Genomic DNA, 18,376 nt, shown 5'->3' with positions numbered 1-18,376 from the left:
TGCACCAGGCCACGCAGGTTGGTGTGAATAAATCAACTGTGGGAGCAGTTGTAAGAAAATGGAAGACATACAAGACCATTGATAATCTCCCAGAATTTAGATGAAGTGAGATCTGTTCTGTTGCTAATAAGATAAGTTAAAGGGATAGGAAGCATACTTCCATACTATGCCAGTATACTAGTCACACAAGAGGGAGAATAGATGCGTCTTGAGTCTGAACTTGAATCTGAACTCCAGAATCTGACTGTTTTATCTCTGCAGGGAGATCATTCCACAAAACAGCAGCATGATAAGACAAGGCTCCATAGCCTGCAGACTTTTTATTCACCTGAGGCACAGAAAGTAGCCCTGAGAATGCAGAGCCCAGGCCAGTACAAAGTGTAATTAGGTCAGCTAAGTAGGGTAGTAGGTGCTAGCCCATGAATAATTTTATAAGTTAGTAACACCTTACAGAGACAGGAAGCCAGTGAAGAGATGCCAAAATGGGTGTAATGTGGTCAAACTTTCAGCATTTTGAACCAACTGGAGAATAGAAGATTGCAGCAGTCTATTCTAGAAGAGATAAATGCGTGGATCAGTCTCTGCATGAGCCATAGACAAGATGGGATGAAGCTTCACTGTTTTGCAGGTGGAAGAAAGCAGTGTAGGTGTAGGTCAAAAGACACCATGGTTTCGTAACTCACCCCAGGGTTCCTCACTTTGTCAATGTGATGTATGATGCAGGTGCCTAGGTTAAGCATTAGCTGGTCAAACTGATGTCGATGCCTCTCTTGTCTTGTTCGAGTTTAAAAGTAAGAAATTGCTGGACATCCAGCTTTTCACTCAAGCAAGGCAATCCTCTAAGGACTTTGTGTATGAGACTACCAGCAGTTATCAGCATGTACAACTGAGTGTCATCAGTGTAGCAATGAAAGGTAATCCCATAAAGCCGCAGTATGTGCCCAAGGAATGCTATATAAAGGAAGAAAAGCAGGGAGCCTAAGACAGACCCTTGTGGAACCTCATATTTCATGTCTACAAGGTTAGAGGTAAAATTGTTGTATAGAACACAGTGAGAGTGACTGGTTCAGTAAGATGTTAACCATGCAAGGACATTCCCAGTAATCCCAAAGTGATTATCCAGACTATCAAGTAGAATATGATGATCCACCGTATCAAACACAGTGCTCAGATCTAACAGTACCAGAACCATAGTGGTGTCTGAATCCATTCCAAGCAGAAGATCATTTACTACTTTAGTGAGAGCTGTCTCTGTGGAATGATGCAGACTGCAGTGGCACAAAGGGGTTATTCTCACAAGCTGTTGTGAAACCACTTTTTCAAGAATTTTAGACGAAAATGATAGGTTTGATATCTTTCAGTAAACTGTGGTCAAGGTTAGGTTTCTTAAGTAATGTTTTTATCACTGCAGATTTGAAACATTTATGAACAGATCCTGACGTTAGTGACAGATTAATAATTTCCAGCACATTCGGCCCAAGAGTAGGCCATAGGTCCTTAAACAGTTTTGTTGGTTTAGGGTCGAACAAACAGGTTCATCTAGGAAATATATCACTGATGACACCACCTCGATAACAGGATGTAGTGGGTGGATTAAGGCAAATCGATATTCAAGGATTCAAGGATTCAAAAGGAGTTTATTGTCATATGCACATAGGAACATGTTCCCTGCACAATGAAATGTGTTTACTGCATTTTTACCCATCCTAATTGCCAGTTAGGAGCAGAGGTCGCCTTTTTTGGCGCCCGGGGACCAGCTCCAGATGTATATCCCTGCCCTAGGTCACGAGCAGGGCTGAGCAAACCTTGACCGGCCTCATGACACACTTAACAAACAACAACACACATAAGCCGGTCCGGTACATGAACACATGTAAAAGCACACACAAGGAAAGAATTGTGAAAAGAAAAACCTCCATTGCTGCTGTGTTGAACTCACGCAGCACCACTGGAGAGCAAAAAAAACCCCCATAGCACAGAAAACAGTCATAACAAAAAACAAATCACAACAGACAACAGACGACAGCCGAGACTTGGATGTGTCCAGTGTCCAGACAGACAGCCCGGAAGGCCGCCTGTGAGGCGCCATCGACAGGCCTTATCTGTCCATCCTGGGGGGATCCCAGTCCTGAATCAGTCCACCAGAGTCTCAACATCTCAGGACTGGGAAGGGAGGGAGGGAGGGGAGGAGACGAAGAGGCGGGGGAGACGAAGAGCGAGGCTATCAGGAGTGTTCCTCTGAGGGAGGATTTTATCCCAGCGGCCTTGAAGGACAGCTGGTGTTTGGAAACCAAATAGATATCCAGATTAACCGACACCTGGCAGATTCCACAGTCTGAAACTTCAGAGTGGCTCCAAAATACATCTGAATAGAGGAGATGTGGTCTTACTGACGATCAAAGCAGTTTTCCAGTGTAGCCATTCTCCCCAAGATGGATTCCAACGTGCGGTTGACACCCGCCGACTGAGCTGACACTGCCCTTCCAATCGAATCAATCATGTGGGGCAGCCTGGACGGGCCAATTAATGCCGCCTCCACCTTCTTAATTTTCCGGTAAAACAGTGCTATGGCCGCCCCACACAGCAGAAACCCGGTCACCACAGCTCCAAATAAGTAAACATCTTCAGCGTCCTCCACAGACAACATGTACAGGCACATGACTTGCCACCTCTGCCAGCTCTCCATCACGTAACCCGCCACATGTGTCCCGGCAGGACAGGTCGGGTCCTCCGCTCCCGAGTGTCTTGTGGAAAAAAATAGTATCAATTGCGTTCAGAGACCACTTGATCAGATCCATTTTGCCGTTTTCCAGAGGAGCAGGGCTGGCAGCCTCACAGACAAAACACGCTACAGTAGAAGGAAAGTTGGGGAGGGAGGAGGAGAGAAAAATGCGACCGTCCCTACCGAGAGCAAGAAGGCAAAAAAACAAAAACAAATATCGGTATATATTTAACCTAATGTCTTCTGTTCTCTTCTCAAAGTACTCTAAAAAGTTTTGGCATGTAAATGGAGAGCGACTTACAGGTGGTTGTCTGGGAATAATTATTGCCACTGTGTCAAACAGGAACTTTGAATTATGCTTGTTTTTGTTAATCAAATCAGAGTAGTAGGCCCACTTTGTAGCCAATAGTGCATGTTTATAGTCCACAATAGTATCACGAAATGCGAGGTGGAACACTTCTAGTTTTGAACTATACCATTTTCACTCTAGACCTCTAGACATATGCTTGAGGTAAGTAATCATTGAACCAAGAAGAGTGCATTTTTGGGTGGGGTGGTTTTAATGTAGGTGGAGCAACTGTGTTCACTGTGGTCATGAGCACTGAGTTTAACCTGTCCACGAGACTACTGACTGAATGGTCATTTTCCAAAAGTGAAGCTAAGATATCAGGCAGTCTGGCTCCAAGTTCAATTGTAGTTGACGACTTGATATGCAGCCATGACATAAAATAAGTTTCTTGTTCCAGTGGACAAGGCAAAGAGAATGTAAACTTAATAAGTGAGTGATCTGAAACCACTGATACAAAAGACACAACGTCAATTTTTGTGATGGTGATACCATGAAAGAGGACCAAATATAGGGTATTTCCACTAATGTGAGTCGAACCCCAGAATGCATTGCTGGAATCCTAATGCATCTATAATGTCCATGAATGATTTGCAGAGGGGGTCAGAAGGCATATTTATACGAATGCTGAAGTCACCAACAATATGAATGTTATTGGCACGGGTTGCCAGATTAGAGATAAACTCACCAAATTAATTAATCTAAGAATTCAGAATATAGGCCCGTGGACCTACACACAGTGACAAAATAACATAGTTGATTTTTATTCTTCTGACCATGGCTATATGTAGTATCCTGCAGAGCAGAGAGTCAAATGTTCAAACAAATTATATTGTAGACCTCAAGAGCCACTCAGCTAAACCCAGATTTATGAATTAGAGCAACAGTTCCACCTTGCTTTGTATCATTAGTGGCGTGACTAAATGTGTATGCTGCTGGGCAGGCTTCATTTAAGGGGAGAACAGCGATAGGTTTTGGCCAGGTTTCACATAAACCAATGATATCTAGCCGGTGTTCCATAATTAGATCATTTAGCAACAGTGATTTTGAAAACAGTGACTTATGTTAATGAGACCCATACTAAGGACCTCATTGGGGTTGACATTTTGACAATTGGGATTTGGGGTGGTTCCAGAGTAATATACATAAGATGCCTAAAATTCAGTTTATGAAGTTTCGCATGGGTTGTAAGTAGCAGACACGGAATATTTGACATTGCAGAAACAGCCAATGAGGCACCCTCAATTTTCGTGTTATCCAGTATCCAGTAGTAAATTTGCAAACATGTCCCTCTACGCTTTATATGGGTAGGTCTACAGAAACAGGCCACAGTCGCAACTTGAAACATTTCCCTTCCTGGCACATAAACTACACTGTCACCGTAGTGGATTTCCTACGCTAACTTCCCTGATAATCAATCAATCAATCAATTTTATTTATATAGCGCCAAATCACAACAAACAGTTGCCCCAAGGCGCTTTATATTGTAAGGCAAGGCCATACAATAATTACGTAAAAACCCCAATGGTCAAAACGACCCCCTGTGAGCAAGCACTTGGCGACAGTGGGAAGGAAAAACTCCCTTTTAACAGGAAGAAACCTCCAACAGAACCAGGCTCAGGGAGGGGCAGTCTTCTGCTGGGACTGGTTGGGGCTGAGGGAGAGAACCAGGAAAAAGACATGCTGTGGAGGGGAGCAGAGATCAATCACTAATGATTAAATGCAGAGTGGTGCATACAGAGCAAAAAGAGAAAGAAACACTCAGTGCATCATGGGAACCCCCCAGCAGTCTAAGACTATAGCAGCATAACTAAGGGATGGTTCAGGGTCACCTGATCCAGCCCTAACTATAAGCTTTAGCAAAAAGGAAAGTTTTAAGCCTAATCTTAAAAGTAGAGAGGGTGTCTGTCTCCCTGATCTGAATTGGGAGCTGGTTCCACAGGAGAGGAGCCTGAAAGCTGAAGGCTCTGCCTCCCATTCTACTCTTACAAACCCTAGGAACTACAAGTAAGCCTGCAGTCTGAGAGCGAAGCGCTCTATTGGGGTGATATGGTACTATGAGGTCCCTAAGATAAGATGGGACCTGATTATTCAAAACCTTATAAGTAAGAAGAAGAATTTTAAATTCTATTCTAGAATTAACAGGAAGCCAATGAAGAGAGGCCAATATGGATGAGATATGCTCTCTCCTTCTAGTCCCCGTTAGTACTCTAGCTGCAGCATTTTGAATTAACTGAAGGCTTTTCAGGGAACTTTTAGGACAACCTGATAATAATCAATCAATCAATCAACTTTTTTCTTGTATAGCGCCAAATCACAACAAACAGTTGCCCCAAGGCGCTCCACATTGCAAGGCAAGGCCATACAATAATTATGAAACACAGTCTACGTCTAAAGCAACATAACCAAGGGATGGTCCAGGGTCACCCGATCCAGCCCTAACTATAAGCCTTAGCGAAAAGGAAAGTTTTAAGCCTAATCTTAAAAGTAGAGAGGGTATCTGTCTCCCTGATCTGAATTGGGAGCTGGTTCCACAGGAGAGGAGCCTGAAAGCTGAAGGCTCTGCCTCCCATTTTACTCTTACAAACCCTAGGAACTACAAGTAAGCCCGCAGTCTGAGAGCGAAGCGCTCTAATGGGGTAATATGGTACTATGAGGTCCCTAAGATAAGATGGGACCTGATTATTCAAAACCTTATAAGTAAGAAGAAGAATTTTAAATTCTATTCTAGCATTAACAGGAAGCCAATGAAGGGAGGCCAACACGGGTGAGATATGCTCTCTCCTGCTAGTCCCCGTCAGTACTCTAGCTGCAGCATTCTGAACCAACTGAAGGCTTTTTAGGGAACTTTTAGGACAACCTGATAATAATGAATTACAATAGTCCAGCCTAGAGGAAATAAATGCATGAATTAGTTTTTCAGCATCCCTCTGAGACAAGACCTTTCTAATTTTAGAGATATTGCGTAAATGCAAAAAAGCAGTCCTACATATTTGTTTAATATGCGCATTGAATGACATATCCTGATCAAAAATGACTCCAAGATTTCTCACAGTATTACTAGAGGTCAGGGTAATGCCATCCAGAGTAAGGATCTGGTTAGACACCATGTTTCTAAGATTTGTGGGGCCAAGTACAATAACTTCAGTTTTATCTGAGTTTAAAAGCAGGAAATTAGAGGTCATCCATGTCTTTATGTCTGTAAGACAATCCTGCAGTTTAGCTAATTGGTGTGTGTCCTCTGGCTTCATGGATAGATAAAGCTGGGTATCATCTGTGTAACAATGAAAATTTAAGCAATGCCGTCTAATAATACTGCCTAAGGGAAGCATGTATAAAGTGAATAAAATTGGTCCTAGCACAGAACCTTGTGGAACTCCATAATTAACCTTAGTCTGTGAAGACGATTCCCCATTTACATGAACAAATTGTAATCTATTAGATAAATATGATTCAAACCACCGCAGCACAGTGCCTTTAATACCTATGGCATGCTCTAATCTCTGTAATAAAATTTTATGGTCAACAGTATCAAAAGCAGCACTGAGGTCTAACAGAACAAGCACAGAGATGAGTCCACTGTCCGAGGCCATAAGAAGATCATTTGTAACCTTCACTAATGCTGTTTCTGTACTATGATGAATTCTAAAACCTGACTGAAACTCTTCAAATAGACCATTCCTCTGCAGACGATCAGTTAGCTGTTTACAACTACCCTTTCAAGAATTTTTGAGAGAAAAGGAAGGTTGGAGATTGGCCTATAATTAGCTAAGATAGCTGGGTCAAGTGATGGCTTTTTAAGTAATGGTTTAATTACTGCCACCTTAAAAGCCTGTGGTACATAGCCAACTAATAAAGATAGATTGATCATATTTAAGATCGAAGCATTAAATAATGGTAGGGCTTCCTTGAGCAGCCTGGTAGGAATGGGGTCTAATAGACATGTTGATGGTTTGGATGAAGTAACTAATGAAAATAACTCAGACAGAACAATCTGAGAGAAAGAGTCTAACCAAATACCGGCATCACTGAAAGCAGCCAAAGATAACGATACGTCTTTGGGATGGTTATGAGTAATTTTTTCTCTAATAGTTAAAATTTTATTAGCAAAGAAAGTCATGAAGTCATTACTAGTTAAAGTTAAAGGAATACTCAGCTCAATAGAGCTCTGACTCTTTGTCAGCCTGGCTACAGTGCTGAAAAGAAACCTGGGGTTGTTCTTATTTTCTTCAATTAGTGATGAGTATAAAGATGTCCTAGCTTTACGGAGGGCTTTTTTATAGAGCAACAGACTCTTTTTCCAGGCTAAGTGAAGATCTTCTAAATTAGTGAGATGCCATTTCCTCTCCAACTTACGGGTTATCTGCTTTAAGCTGCGAGTTTGTGAGTTATACCACGGAGTCAGGCACTTCTGATTTAAAGCTCTCTTTTTCAGAGGAGCTACAGCATCCAAAGTTGTCTTCAATGAGGATGTAAAACTATTGACGAGATACTCTATCTCACTTACAGAGTTTAGGTAGCTACTCTGCACTGTGTTGGTATATGGCATTAGAGAACATAAAGAAGGAATCATATCCTTAAACCTAGTTACAGCGCTTTCTGAAAGACTTCTAGTGTAATGAAACTTATTCCCCACTGCTGGGTAGTCCATCAGAGTAAATGTAAATGTTATTAAGAAATGATCAGACAGAAGGGAGTTTTCAGGGAATACTGTTAAGTCTTCAATTTCCATACCATAAGTCAGAACAAGATCTAAGATATGATTAAAGTGGTGGGTGGACTCATTTACTTTTTGAGCAAAGCCAATAGAGTCTAATAATAGATTAAATGCAGTGTTGAGGCTGTCATTCTCAGCATCTGTGTGGATGTTAAAATCGCCCACTATAATTATCTTATCTGAGCTAAGCACTAAGTCAGACAAAAGGTCTGAAAATTCACAGAGAAACTCACAGTAATGACCAGGTGGACGATAGATAATAACAAATAAAACTGGTTTTTGGGACTTCCAATTTGGATGGACAAGACTAAGAGTCAAGCTTTCAAATGAATTAAAGCTCTGTCTGGGTTTTTGATTAATTAATAAGCTGGAGTGGATGATTGCTGCTAATCCTCTGCCTTGGCCCGTGCTACTAGCATTCTGGCAGTTAGTCTGACTTGGGGGAGTTGACTCATTTAAACTAACATATTCATCCTGCTGTAACCAGGTTTCTGTAAGGCAGAATAAATCAATATGTTGATCAATTATTATATCATTTACTAACAGGGACTTAGAAGAGAGAGACCTAATGTTTAATAGACCACATTTAACTGTTTTAGTCTGTGGGGCAGTTGAAGGTGCTATATTATTTTTTCTTTTTGAATTTTTATGCTTAAATAGATTTTTGCTGGTTATTGGTGGTCTGGGAGCAGGCACTGTCTCTACGGGGATGGGGTAATGAGGGGATGGCAGGGGGAGAGAAGCTGCAGAGAGGTGTGTAAGACTACAACTCTGCTTCCTGGTCCCAACCCTGGATAGTCACGGTTTGGAGGATTTAAGAAAATTGGCCAGATTTCTAGAAATGAGAGCTGCTCCATCCAAAGTGGGATGGATGCCGTCTCTCCTAACAAGACCAGGTTTTCCCCAGAAGCTTTGCCAATTATCTATGAAGCCCACCTCATTTTTTGGACACCACTCAGACAGCCAGCAATTCAAGGAGAACATGCGGCTAAACATGTCACTCCCGGTTCGATTGGGGAGGGGCCCAGAGAAAACTACAGAGTCTGACATTGTTTTTGCAAAGTTACACACCGATTCAATGTTAATTTTAGTGACCTCCGATTGGCGTAACCGGGTGTCATTACTGCCGACGTGAATTACAATCTTACCAAATTTACGCTTAGCCTTAGCCAGCAGTTTCAAATTTCCTTCAATGTCGCCTGCTCTGGCCCCCGGAAGACAATTAACTATGCTTGCTGGTGTCGCTAACTTCACATTTCTCAAAACAGAGTCGCCAATAACCAGAGTTTGATCCTCGGCGGGTGTGTCGTCAAGTGGGGTAAAACGGTTAGAAATGTGAATGGGTTGGTGGTGTACACGGGGCTTCTGTTTAGAACTACGCTTCCTCCTCACAGTCACCCAGTCGGCCTGCTTTCCCAGCTGCTCGGGATCTGCTAGAGGGAAACTAACGGCGGCTAAGCTACCTTGGTCTGCACCGACTACAGGGGCAGACGGAGTGCTTTAGTTAAGGCACGTGAAGATTACACTGTGAAACAAATCGTTATCTAGGTAACTAGATCAATCTAACTGTGCAGATTAAACAGCTAACAGATGCAGCAAAACACCGCTGTGCTCCGGAACAGGAAGTGATACAATACCGCAGTGAGAGCCAACCACCAGTAGAGGCAAGCAAGAGCAAGGATAAGATAATGGATTGCACCCCACATTAATAGTAGGCCCTGCAGGTTCTCTAATTTTAAATGGTATGGAGCTAACGCTTCAGTACAAGTGCAGTATTGTATAATTTTCGGGTTTCATGGGGGGCGGGGTGGTTTCTTAAATATCAGCCAATCAGAATGACACTTGTCCTTTCCTTTAAAGTGGAGTGTATCAGGCACACAGGATGTGAAGAGGGTGCAAGTGAAATGATTACTGGCTCCTTAAAGGATTAATGTGAGGGTTGTTTTATTATTTGCTGTTCGTGTTTTTAAAAACTGCTTTGTTTATCACCAGATCATTGAGTCATAATAATTCATATTCTGATTATTTGCATGTGAGAGATGGCGTGCATGTTTGCATGATGCATACTTGCAAATACTTTATTTAAATCTCCCAACACATCAACTGGATGTAGCAGTCCACATGCAGGTATTCATTACTGCAAACGTCTCTTAAAAAGCAGATTCTGAAAAAATTAGCATAAATTATTAAAGCCAGCTGACATCAGTACAGTACACAGTCAAGACCAGATCCTGCCTGCTCTGACATCAGGGAGAAGAATTCATCCAGTGAAGTGCATGAATGCCTCCTTGTGTCCTGAGACGACGCACACCGAGTTCAATCACTGTGTGGCTCCGAGGACGGTGATAAGAAGCACAGAGTGCAACTCGATGCGCGCACACACATGCGCACACAAACGCACGCGTGCACGCACACACACACACATGCACATACACAGTCAGGACGCAGTGACATCACGGTGCGTCAGTCTGCAGGCACACGGGTCTCTGTCCTGATAACAGACTCTGGATCAGTCGATCCAGTGTCAGTCCTCAGGGTTACAACTGTGATTAATGGCTGAACAGCTCACTCAAGCATTCATGATGTCAGACGCCGCAGCCTGAGGAGCCATCACCATAGCAACAGCCTATTTATTAATGTGCCGTATAATCCACAGGACATGAAGTGTAATGATTTTTGACAGAAAGGAGCGGTGCACACGTTTGAGTATTTATGCTGCTTGATGGTGACACAAACTGTGAAGACATTATGGTTTTCCTGCCCTGTGACACTGTGTGATTGTCTTGTCGTCAGATCTACATCCAGACACGTAACCCCGCCAACCTGAACATGCAGATCGTGAGGGACGAGTACCCCGAGCGACCCCTGACCCTGGAGGGTGCCCTGGGAAAGAAGAAGCACTACCAGCAGTTCCAGCCTGTCATCACGCTGGCCAAGGGCTACACCGTCCACTGGGACCAGGCGGCACCAGCCGAGGTCACAATCTGGCTCATCAACTTCAACAAGTCAGTGCCCCCACCACTAACACTGCATGTTCACATCCTACAGTGTGACTCCCAAAGCAAATAATGCAGTCACAACGAAAGACTCACATACTTTGTCAGCACAGATGTTGAAAATAATATTTATTTGTAGAGATTTTCCCATCAGTGAATGTCCACAAATACGTAACCAACTGAATATTGAAGTCAATCGCACATTAATTGGTGCATTGATTAAGAAGATGTAAATATACTGAACAAAAATATAAATGCAACATTTCTGTTTTTGTTACAATTTTTATGAGCTAAACTCAACATCTAAAACATTTTCTATATATACAAAAGACCTATTTCTCTCAAATATTGTTCTCAAATCTGTCTAAATCTGTTAGTGAGCACTTCGCCTTTATAGAGATAATCCATCCTACCTCACAGGTGTGGCATATCAAGATGCTGATTACACACCATGATTATTGCACAATTGTGCCTTACGCTGGCTACAATAAAAGGCCACTCTGAAATGTGCAGTTTTGCTTTATTGAGGGGGGTCAAGGGGTCTGGAGAGACCAAACCACTCAGTATCTGGTGTGACCACCATTTACCTCACGCAGTGCAACATATCTTCTTCACATAGAGTTAAACAGCAGTCAGATGCCATCAAATGTGAGCCTTTGCCCACTCAAGTCAGTTAAGATGAGGAACTGCAGTCAGATCGAGACCCCAATGAGGACAATGAGCATGCATATGAGCTTCCCTGAGGTGGTTTTGGACAAATTGTGCAGACGTTCTTTGGTTCTGCAAACCGGGTGTTGCAGCAGCTGTCCGGGAGGCTGGTCTTAGATGATGTTGGAGGTGTACATGCTGGATGTGGAGGTCCTGGGCTCTAAATGCCTTTGGACACGGCTTATGATAAAGAAATGAACCTTTAGTTCATGGACAACAGCTCTGGTTGACATTCCTGCAGTCAGCATGCAAATTGCACGCTCCCTCAAAACGTGCAACATCTGTGGCATTGTGTTATGTGATGAAACTCAACATTTCAGAGTGGCCTTTTATTGTGGCCAGCCTAAAGCCCCGGTCATATGGCAGTAACGAAGGACACAGAAGCCAAAATGAAACAAGAAATCTGGACTTATGTTAACTTTTGGAGGCATCGTTTAACCATCGTCCAACTTCGTTCCTGTAACTGTCACTTCATCAGAATTTTCAAACTGTTGAAAAATATGAACGAATCCTAATGACAACCTCAGTTTGTCTGTATTTCGTTTTGCTTTCTGTGTTGACGGTTCTTCATTGTTTGCGTAGTTCCTGCAATGTAAGCGTTCCGTTTGACTGTCGTCCAACTTTGTCCAATTTCCTAAGTCTGATGTCTTGCACGAACATTAATGATATCTGAACGGATCAATAATTAAAGCTCCGACAAGCTGCACGTGACTCATCCATGTGTGGGACGAAAAGCAACATTGTCAGCATAAAAATTCAAAAAGAAAAAATAATATAGCACCTTCAACTGCACCACAGACTAAAACAGTTAAATGTGGTCTATTAAACATTAGGTCTCTCTCTTCTAAGTCCCTGTTGGTAAATGGTATAATAATTGATCAACATATTGATTTATTCTGCCTTACAGAAACCTGGTTACAGCAGGATGAATATGTTAGTTTAAATGAGTCAACACCCCCGAGTCACACTAACTGTCAGAATGCTCGTAGCACGGGCCGGGGCAGAGGATTAGCAGCAATCTTCCATTCCAGCTTATTAATTAATCAAAAACCCAGACAGAGCTTTAATTCATTTGAAAGCTTGACTCTTAGTCTTGTCCATCCAAATTGGAAGTCCCAAAAACCAGTTTTATTTGTTATTATCTATCGTCCACCTGGTCGTTACTGTGAGTTTCTCTGTGAATTTTCAGACCTTTTGTCTGACTTAGTGCTTAGCTCAGATAAGATAATTATAGTGGGCGATTTTAACATCCACACAGATGCTGAGAATGACAGCCTCAACACTGCATTTAATCTATTATTCGACTCTATTGGCTTTGCTCAAAAAGTAAATGAGTCCACCCACCACTTTAATCATATCTTAGATCTTGTTCTGACTTATGGTATGGAAATAGAAGACTTAACAGTATTCCCTGAAAACTCCCTTCTGTCTGATCATTTCTTAATAACATTTACATTTACTCTGATGGACTACCCAGCAGTGGGGAATAAGTTTCATTACACTAGAAGTCTTTCAGAAAGCGCTGTAACTAGGTTTAAGGATATGATTCCTTCTTTATGTTCTCTAATGCCATATACCAACACAGTGCAGAGTAGCTACCTAAACTCTGTAAGTGAGATAGAGTATCTCGTCAATAGTTTTACATCCTCATTGAAGACAACTTTGGATGCTGTAGCTCCTCTAAAAAAGAGAGCTTTAAATCAGAAGTGCCTGACTCCGTGGTATAACTCACAAACTCATAGCTTAAAGCAGATAACCCGTAAGTTGGAGAGGAAATGGCGTCTCACTAACTTAGAAGATCTTCACTTAGCCTGGAAAAAGAGTCTGTTGCTCTATAAAAAAAGCCCTCCGTAAAGCTAGGACATCTTTTTACTCATCACTAATTGAAGAAAATAAAAACAACCCCAGGTTTCTTTTCAGCACTGTAGCCAGGCTGACAAAGAGTCAGAGCTCTATTGAGCTGAGTATTCCATTAACTTTAACTAGTAATGACTTCATGACTTTCTTTGCTAACAAAATTTTAACTATTAGAGAAAAAATTACTCATAACCATCCCAAAGACGTATCGTTATCTTTGGCTGCTTTCAGTGATGCCGGTATTTGGTTAGACTCTTTCTCTCCGATTGTTCTGTCTGAGTTATTTTCATTAGTTACTTCATCCAAACCATCAACATGTTTATTAGACCCCATTCCTACCAGGCTGCTCAAGGAAGCCCTACCATTATTTAATGCTTCGATCTTAAATATGATCAATCTATCTTTGTTAGTTGGCTATGTACCACAGGCTTTTAAGGTGGCAGTAATTAAACCATTACTTAAAAAGCCATCACTTGACCCAGCTATCTTAGCTAATTATAGGCCAATCTCCAACCTTCCTTTTCTCTCAAAAATTCTTGAAAGGGTAGTTGTAAAACAGCTAACTGATCATCTGCAGAGGAATGGTCTATTTGAAGAGTTTCAGTCAGGTTTTAGAATTCATCATAGTACAGAAACAGCATTAGTGAAGGTAACAAATGATCTTCTTATGGCCTCGGACAGTGGACTCTTCTCTGTGCTTGTTCTGTTAGATCTCAGTGCTGCTTTTGATACTGTTGACCATAAAATTTTATTAGAGATTAGAGCATGCCATAGGTATTAAAGGCACTGCGCTGCGGTGGTTTGAATCATATTTGTCTAATAGATTACAATTTGTTCATGTAAATGGAGAATCTTCTTCACAGACTAAAGTTAATTATGGAGTTCCACAAGGTTCTGTGCTAGGACCAATTTTATTCACTTTATACATGCTTCCCTTAGGCAGTATTATTAGACGGTATTGCTTAAATTTTCATTGTTACGCAGATGATACCCAGCTTTATCTATCCATGAAGCCAGAGGACACACACCAATTAGCTAAACTGCAGGATTGTCTTACAGACATAAAGACATGGATGACCTCTAATTTCCTGCTTTTAAACTCAGATAAAACTGAAGTTATTGTACTTGGCCCCACAAATCTTAGAAACATGGTGTCTAACCAGATCCTTACTGTGGATGGCATTACCCTGACCTCTAGTAATACTGTGAGAAATCTTGGAGTCATTTTTGATCAGGATATGTCATTCAAAGCGCATATTAGGCAGATATGTAGGACTGCTTTTTTGCATTTGCGCAATATCTCTAAAATCAGAAAGGTCTTGTCTCAGAGTGATGCTGAAAAACTAATTCATGCATTTATTTCCTCTAGGCTGGACTATTGTAACTCATTATTATCAGGTTGTCCTAAAAGTTCCCTAAAAAGCCTTCAGTTAATTCAAAATGCTGCAGCTAGAGTACTGACGGGGACTAGAAGGAGAGAGCATATCTCACCCATATTGGCCTCTCTTCATTGGCTTCCTGTTAATTCTAGAATAGAATTTAAAATTCTTCTTCTTACTTATAAGGTTTTGAATAATCAGGTCCCATCTTATCTTAGGGACCTCGTAGTACCATATCACCCCAATAGAGCGCTTCGCTCTCAGACTGCAGGCTTACTTGTAGTTCCTAGGGTTTGTAAGAGTAGAATGGGAGGCAGAGCCTTCAGCTTTCAGGCTCCTCTCCTGTGGAACCAGCTCCCAATTCAGATCAGGGAGACAGACACCCTCTCTACTTTTAAGATTAGGCTTAAACCTTTCCTTTTTGCTAAAGCTTATAGTTAGGGCTGGATCAGGTGACCCTGAACCATCCCTTAGTTATGCTGCTATAGACGTAGACTGCTGGGGGGTTCCCATGATGCACTCTTTCTTTCTCTTTTTGCTCTGTATGCACCACTCTGCATTTAATCATTAGTGATCGATCTCTGCTCCCCTCCACAGCATGTCTTTTTCCTGGTTCTCTCCCTCAGCCCCAACCAGTCCCAGCAGAAGACTGCCCCTCCCTGAGCCTGGTTCTGCTGGAGGTTTCTTCCTGTTAAAAGGGAGTTTTTCCTTCCCACTGTAGCCAAGTGCTTGCTCACAGGGGGTCGTTTTTGACCGTTGGGGTTTTACATAATTATTGTATGGCCTTGCCTTACAATATAAAGCGCCTTGGGGCAACTGTTTGTTGTGATTTGGCGCTATATCAAAAAATTGATTGATTGATTGAAATGTCAAACACTTCCTGGATCAACACTTCCTGGATTGACCACTGTTTAGCAGTGGATTGACAGACGAGATCTCATGGAATCTTGCGGGAATACAGCGGCAAGTTCACACTGAAACAGGAAGTGCCAAATTTTGAGTCCACAGTGAAACAGGAAATGTCAAATGTTAAACACTTCCTGGCATGGGTGGAGCTAGAGCGGAGGCCAGGGTTGCAGTGGACTCCCCTGAAATCTGATTGGACATAGATGATTGACATGTCACGGCACCACACGCCTGGTTGAAAAGAGCTACATTTTGAAATCAGTGACACATATTGACTGCTAGGCCCCTCCAGTACATTAGCTGGTGCTGTGTACCACAAAAAGTTCAAATTCACATTAGTAGAAGAAGAAATATTTTTGATTCACAGACTCCAAATGACACAAAAGTTATATTGGTGACTAAACGACCATATTTTATGCCAGAAATGAGGTCCAGGTTGTTTGGGTTGCCATATACAGTGAGGAAAATAAGTATTTGAACACCCTGCAGTTTTGCAAGTTCTTCCACTTAGAAATCATGGAGGGGTCTGAAATTTTCATCTTAGGGCATGTCCACTGTGAGAGACATAATCTAAAAAAAATAAATAAATAATCCGGAAATCACAAAGTATGTTTTTTTTTTAATAATTTATTTGTATGTTACTGCTGCAAATAAGTATTTGAAACCCTACCAACCAGCAAGAATTCTGGCTCACACATACCTGTTAATTTTTCTTTAACAAGCCCTCTTATTCTGCACTCTTTACCTGTATTAATTGCACCTGTTTGAACTTGTTACCTGTATAAAAGACACCTGTTCACACACTCAATCAGTCACACTCCAACCTGTCCACCATAGCCAAGACCAAAGAGCTGTCTAAGTACATCAAGGACAAAACTGTAGACATGCACAAGGCTGGGATAGACTACAGGACAACAGGCAAGCAGCATGGTGAGAAGACAAAAACTGTTACGATTATTTATTAGAAAGTGGAAGAAACACAAGATGACTACCAGTCTCCCTCGGTCTGTGATTCCATGCAAGATCTCACTTCGTGGGGTAAGAATGATTCTGAGAAAGCTCAGAACTACACAGGAGGACCTGGTCAATGACCTGAAGAGAGCTGGGACCACAGTCACAAAGATTACATTCGTAACACACTATGCAGTCATGGTTTAAAATCCTGCAGGGCAGCAAGGTTCCCCTGCTCAAGCCACCAGGCCCGTTTGAAGTTCACCAGTGACCATATGGATGATCCAGAGGAGGCATGGGAGAAGGTCATGTGGTCAGATGAGACCAGAATAGGGTTTTTTGGAATCAACTCCACTTACCATGTTTAGAGGATGAGAACAACCCCAAGAAAACTGTCCCAACCATGAAGCATGGGGGTGGAAATATCATACTCTGGGGGTGCTCTTCTGCAAAGTGGACAGGACGACTGCACCGTATTGAAGGGAGGATGGATGGGGTTATATATTGCGAGATTTTGGCAAACAACCTCCTTCCCTCAGTAAGAGCATTGAAGATGGGGCATGGCTGGGTCTTCCAGCATGACAATGACCCCAAACACACAGCCAGGGCAACTAAGGAGGGGCTCCGTAAGAAGCATTTCAAGGTCCTGGAGTGGCCTGGCCAGTCTCCAGACCTGAACTCAATAGAAAATCTTTGGAGGGAGCTGAAACTCCAAACCTGAAAGATCTGGAGAAGATCTGTATGGGGGAGTGGACCAAAATCCCTGCTGCAGTGTGTGAAATCTTGGTCAAGAACTACAGGAAATGTTTGACCTCTGTAATGGCAGACAAATGTTTCTGTACCAATTGTTAAGCTCTGTTTTTCTAGGGGATCAAATACTTGTATCATGCAATAAAATGCAAATTAATTGTTTAGAAATCATACAATGTGATTTTCTGGATTTTTTTTTTTTTTTTTAGATTCTGTCTCTTGTAGTTGAAGTGTACCTATGATAAAAGATACAGACCCCTCCATTCTTTGTAGGTGGGAAAACCTGCCAAATTGACAGTGGATCAAATACTTATTTCCCCCACTGCATATACGTGCTTTTCCAGTGATTTGTAAATGAGCAGGCAGATGTTGATTCATGAGATATATTGTGAAGACGCTCAGACTAAAAGAAATACAGGTAATTTACTTGTTCCTTTGGTCTGTACAAACCCTGTGTTAACCTCTTAATTTTGCTCTCTGCATTTTTAAATAACCTCTTATTTTTGCTGTCTGAGTGACACACCACATCACACAACTTTAGATAAATAAATTTCAAGTTATCCTTCTTAAACTCAAACGGAAAGCAAATCTCTAAATTAATTAATTAAAAATCTAAAACCCAGCTTCCTGATGAAGTGGTGTGTATTTTTCTTAAAAAGAAGACCTGAAAGTTCAGCTACAATTTGACAGAAAGTACATTTGAGATGAAAGTCTAGATTTGATGTTTTGGTGAAAGAAACTTTTGTATTTCTTCATTATTGATGTAAATAATGTCCAAGACATATTCAGTGACTTGGAAATGTTCATGTTTCCATCCCCTGACTTGTCTGAAGAAAAGGCAGTAAAACGGATTATTATTTACAGGTTTTATCAAGTTTTAGAGATTTGCTTTCAGTTTGAGTTTGGGAAAGCAAAGACATTTTTATTTTTTTTTTATATTTTTTTGTATTTCTTGTATTTGAAATGACATAAACAAATGAAAATGTGTGAAATTCAAAGTGTTCCAAGTATCCTAACCTTATGATGAGTGCAAAATGCGTGTGG

At 41.6% G+C, this 18,376-nt stretch overlaps 1 protein-coding gene across 1 annotated transcript in view; it reads left to right on the top strand.

Moving 5' to 3' along the window:
• Window positions 1-18,376, top strand: part of cemip (cell migration inducing hyaluronidase 1) — a 375,103-nt gene that overhangs the window by 294,136 nt on the left and 62,591 nt on the right. Inside the window, exon 23 of the mRNA XM_034184142.1 lies at window positions 10,579-10,790. Coding sequence (XP_034040033.1) covers window positions 10,579-10,790 — 212 coding nt within the window. The remainder of the gene's footprint in view (window positions 1-10,578; window positions 10,791-18,376) is intronic.

The sequence above is a fragment of the Thalassophryne amazonica genome, chromosome 2 (genome assembly GCF_902500255.1).
Source record: "Thalassophryne amazonica chromosome 2, fThaAma1.1, whole genome shotgun sequence".
Lineage (NCBI taxonomy): Eukaryota > Metazoa > Chordata > Actinopteri > Batrachoidiformes > Batrachoididae > Thalassophryne > Thalassophryne amazonica.
The sequence above is the reverse complement of the archived record's forward strand: the minus strand, read 5'-3'. Positions and strand labels throughout refer to the sequence as shown.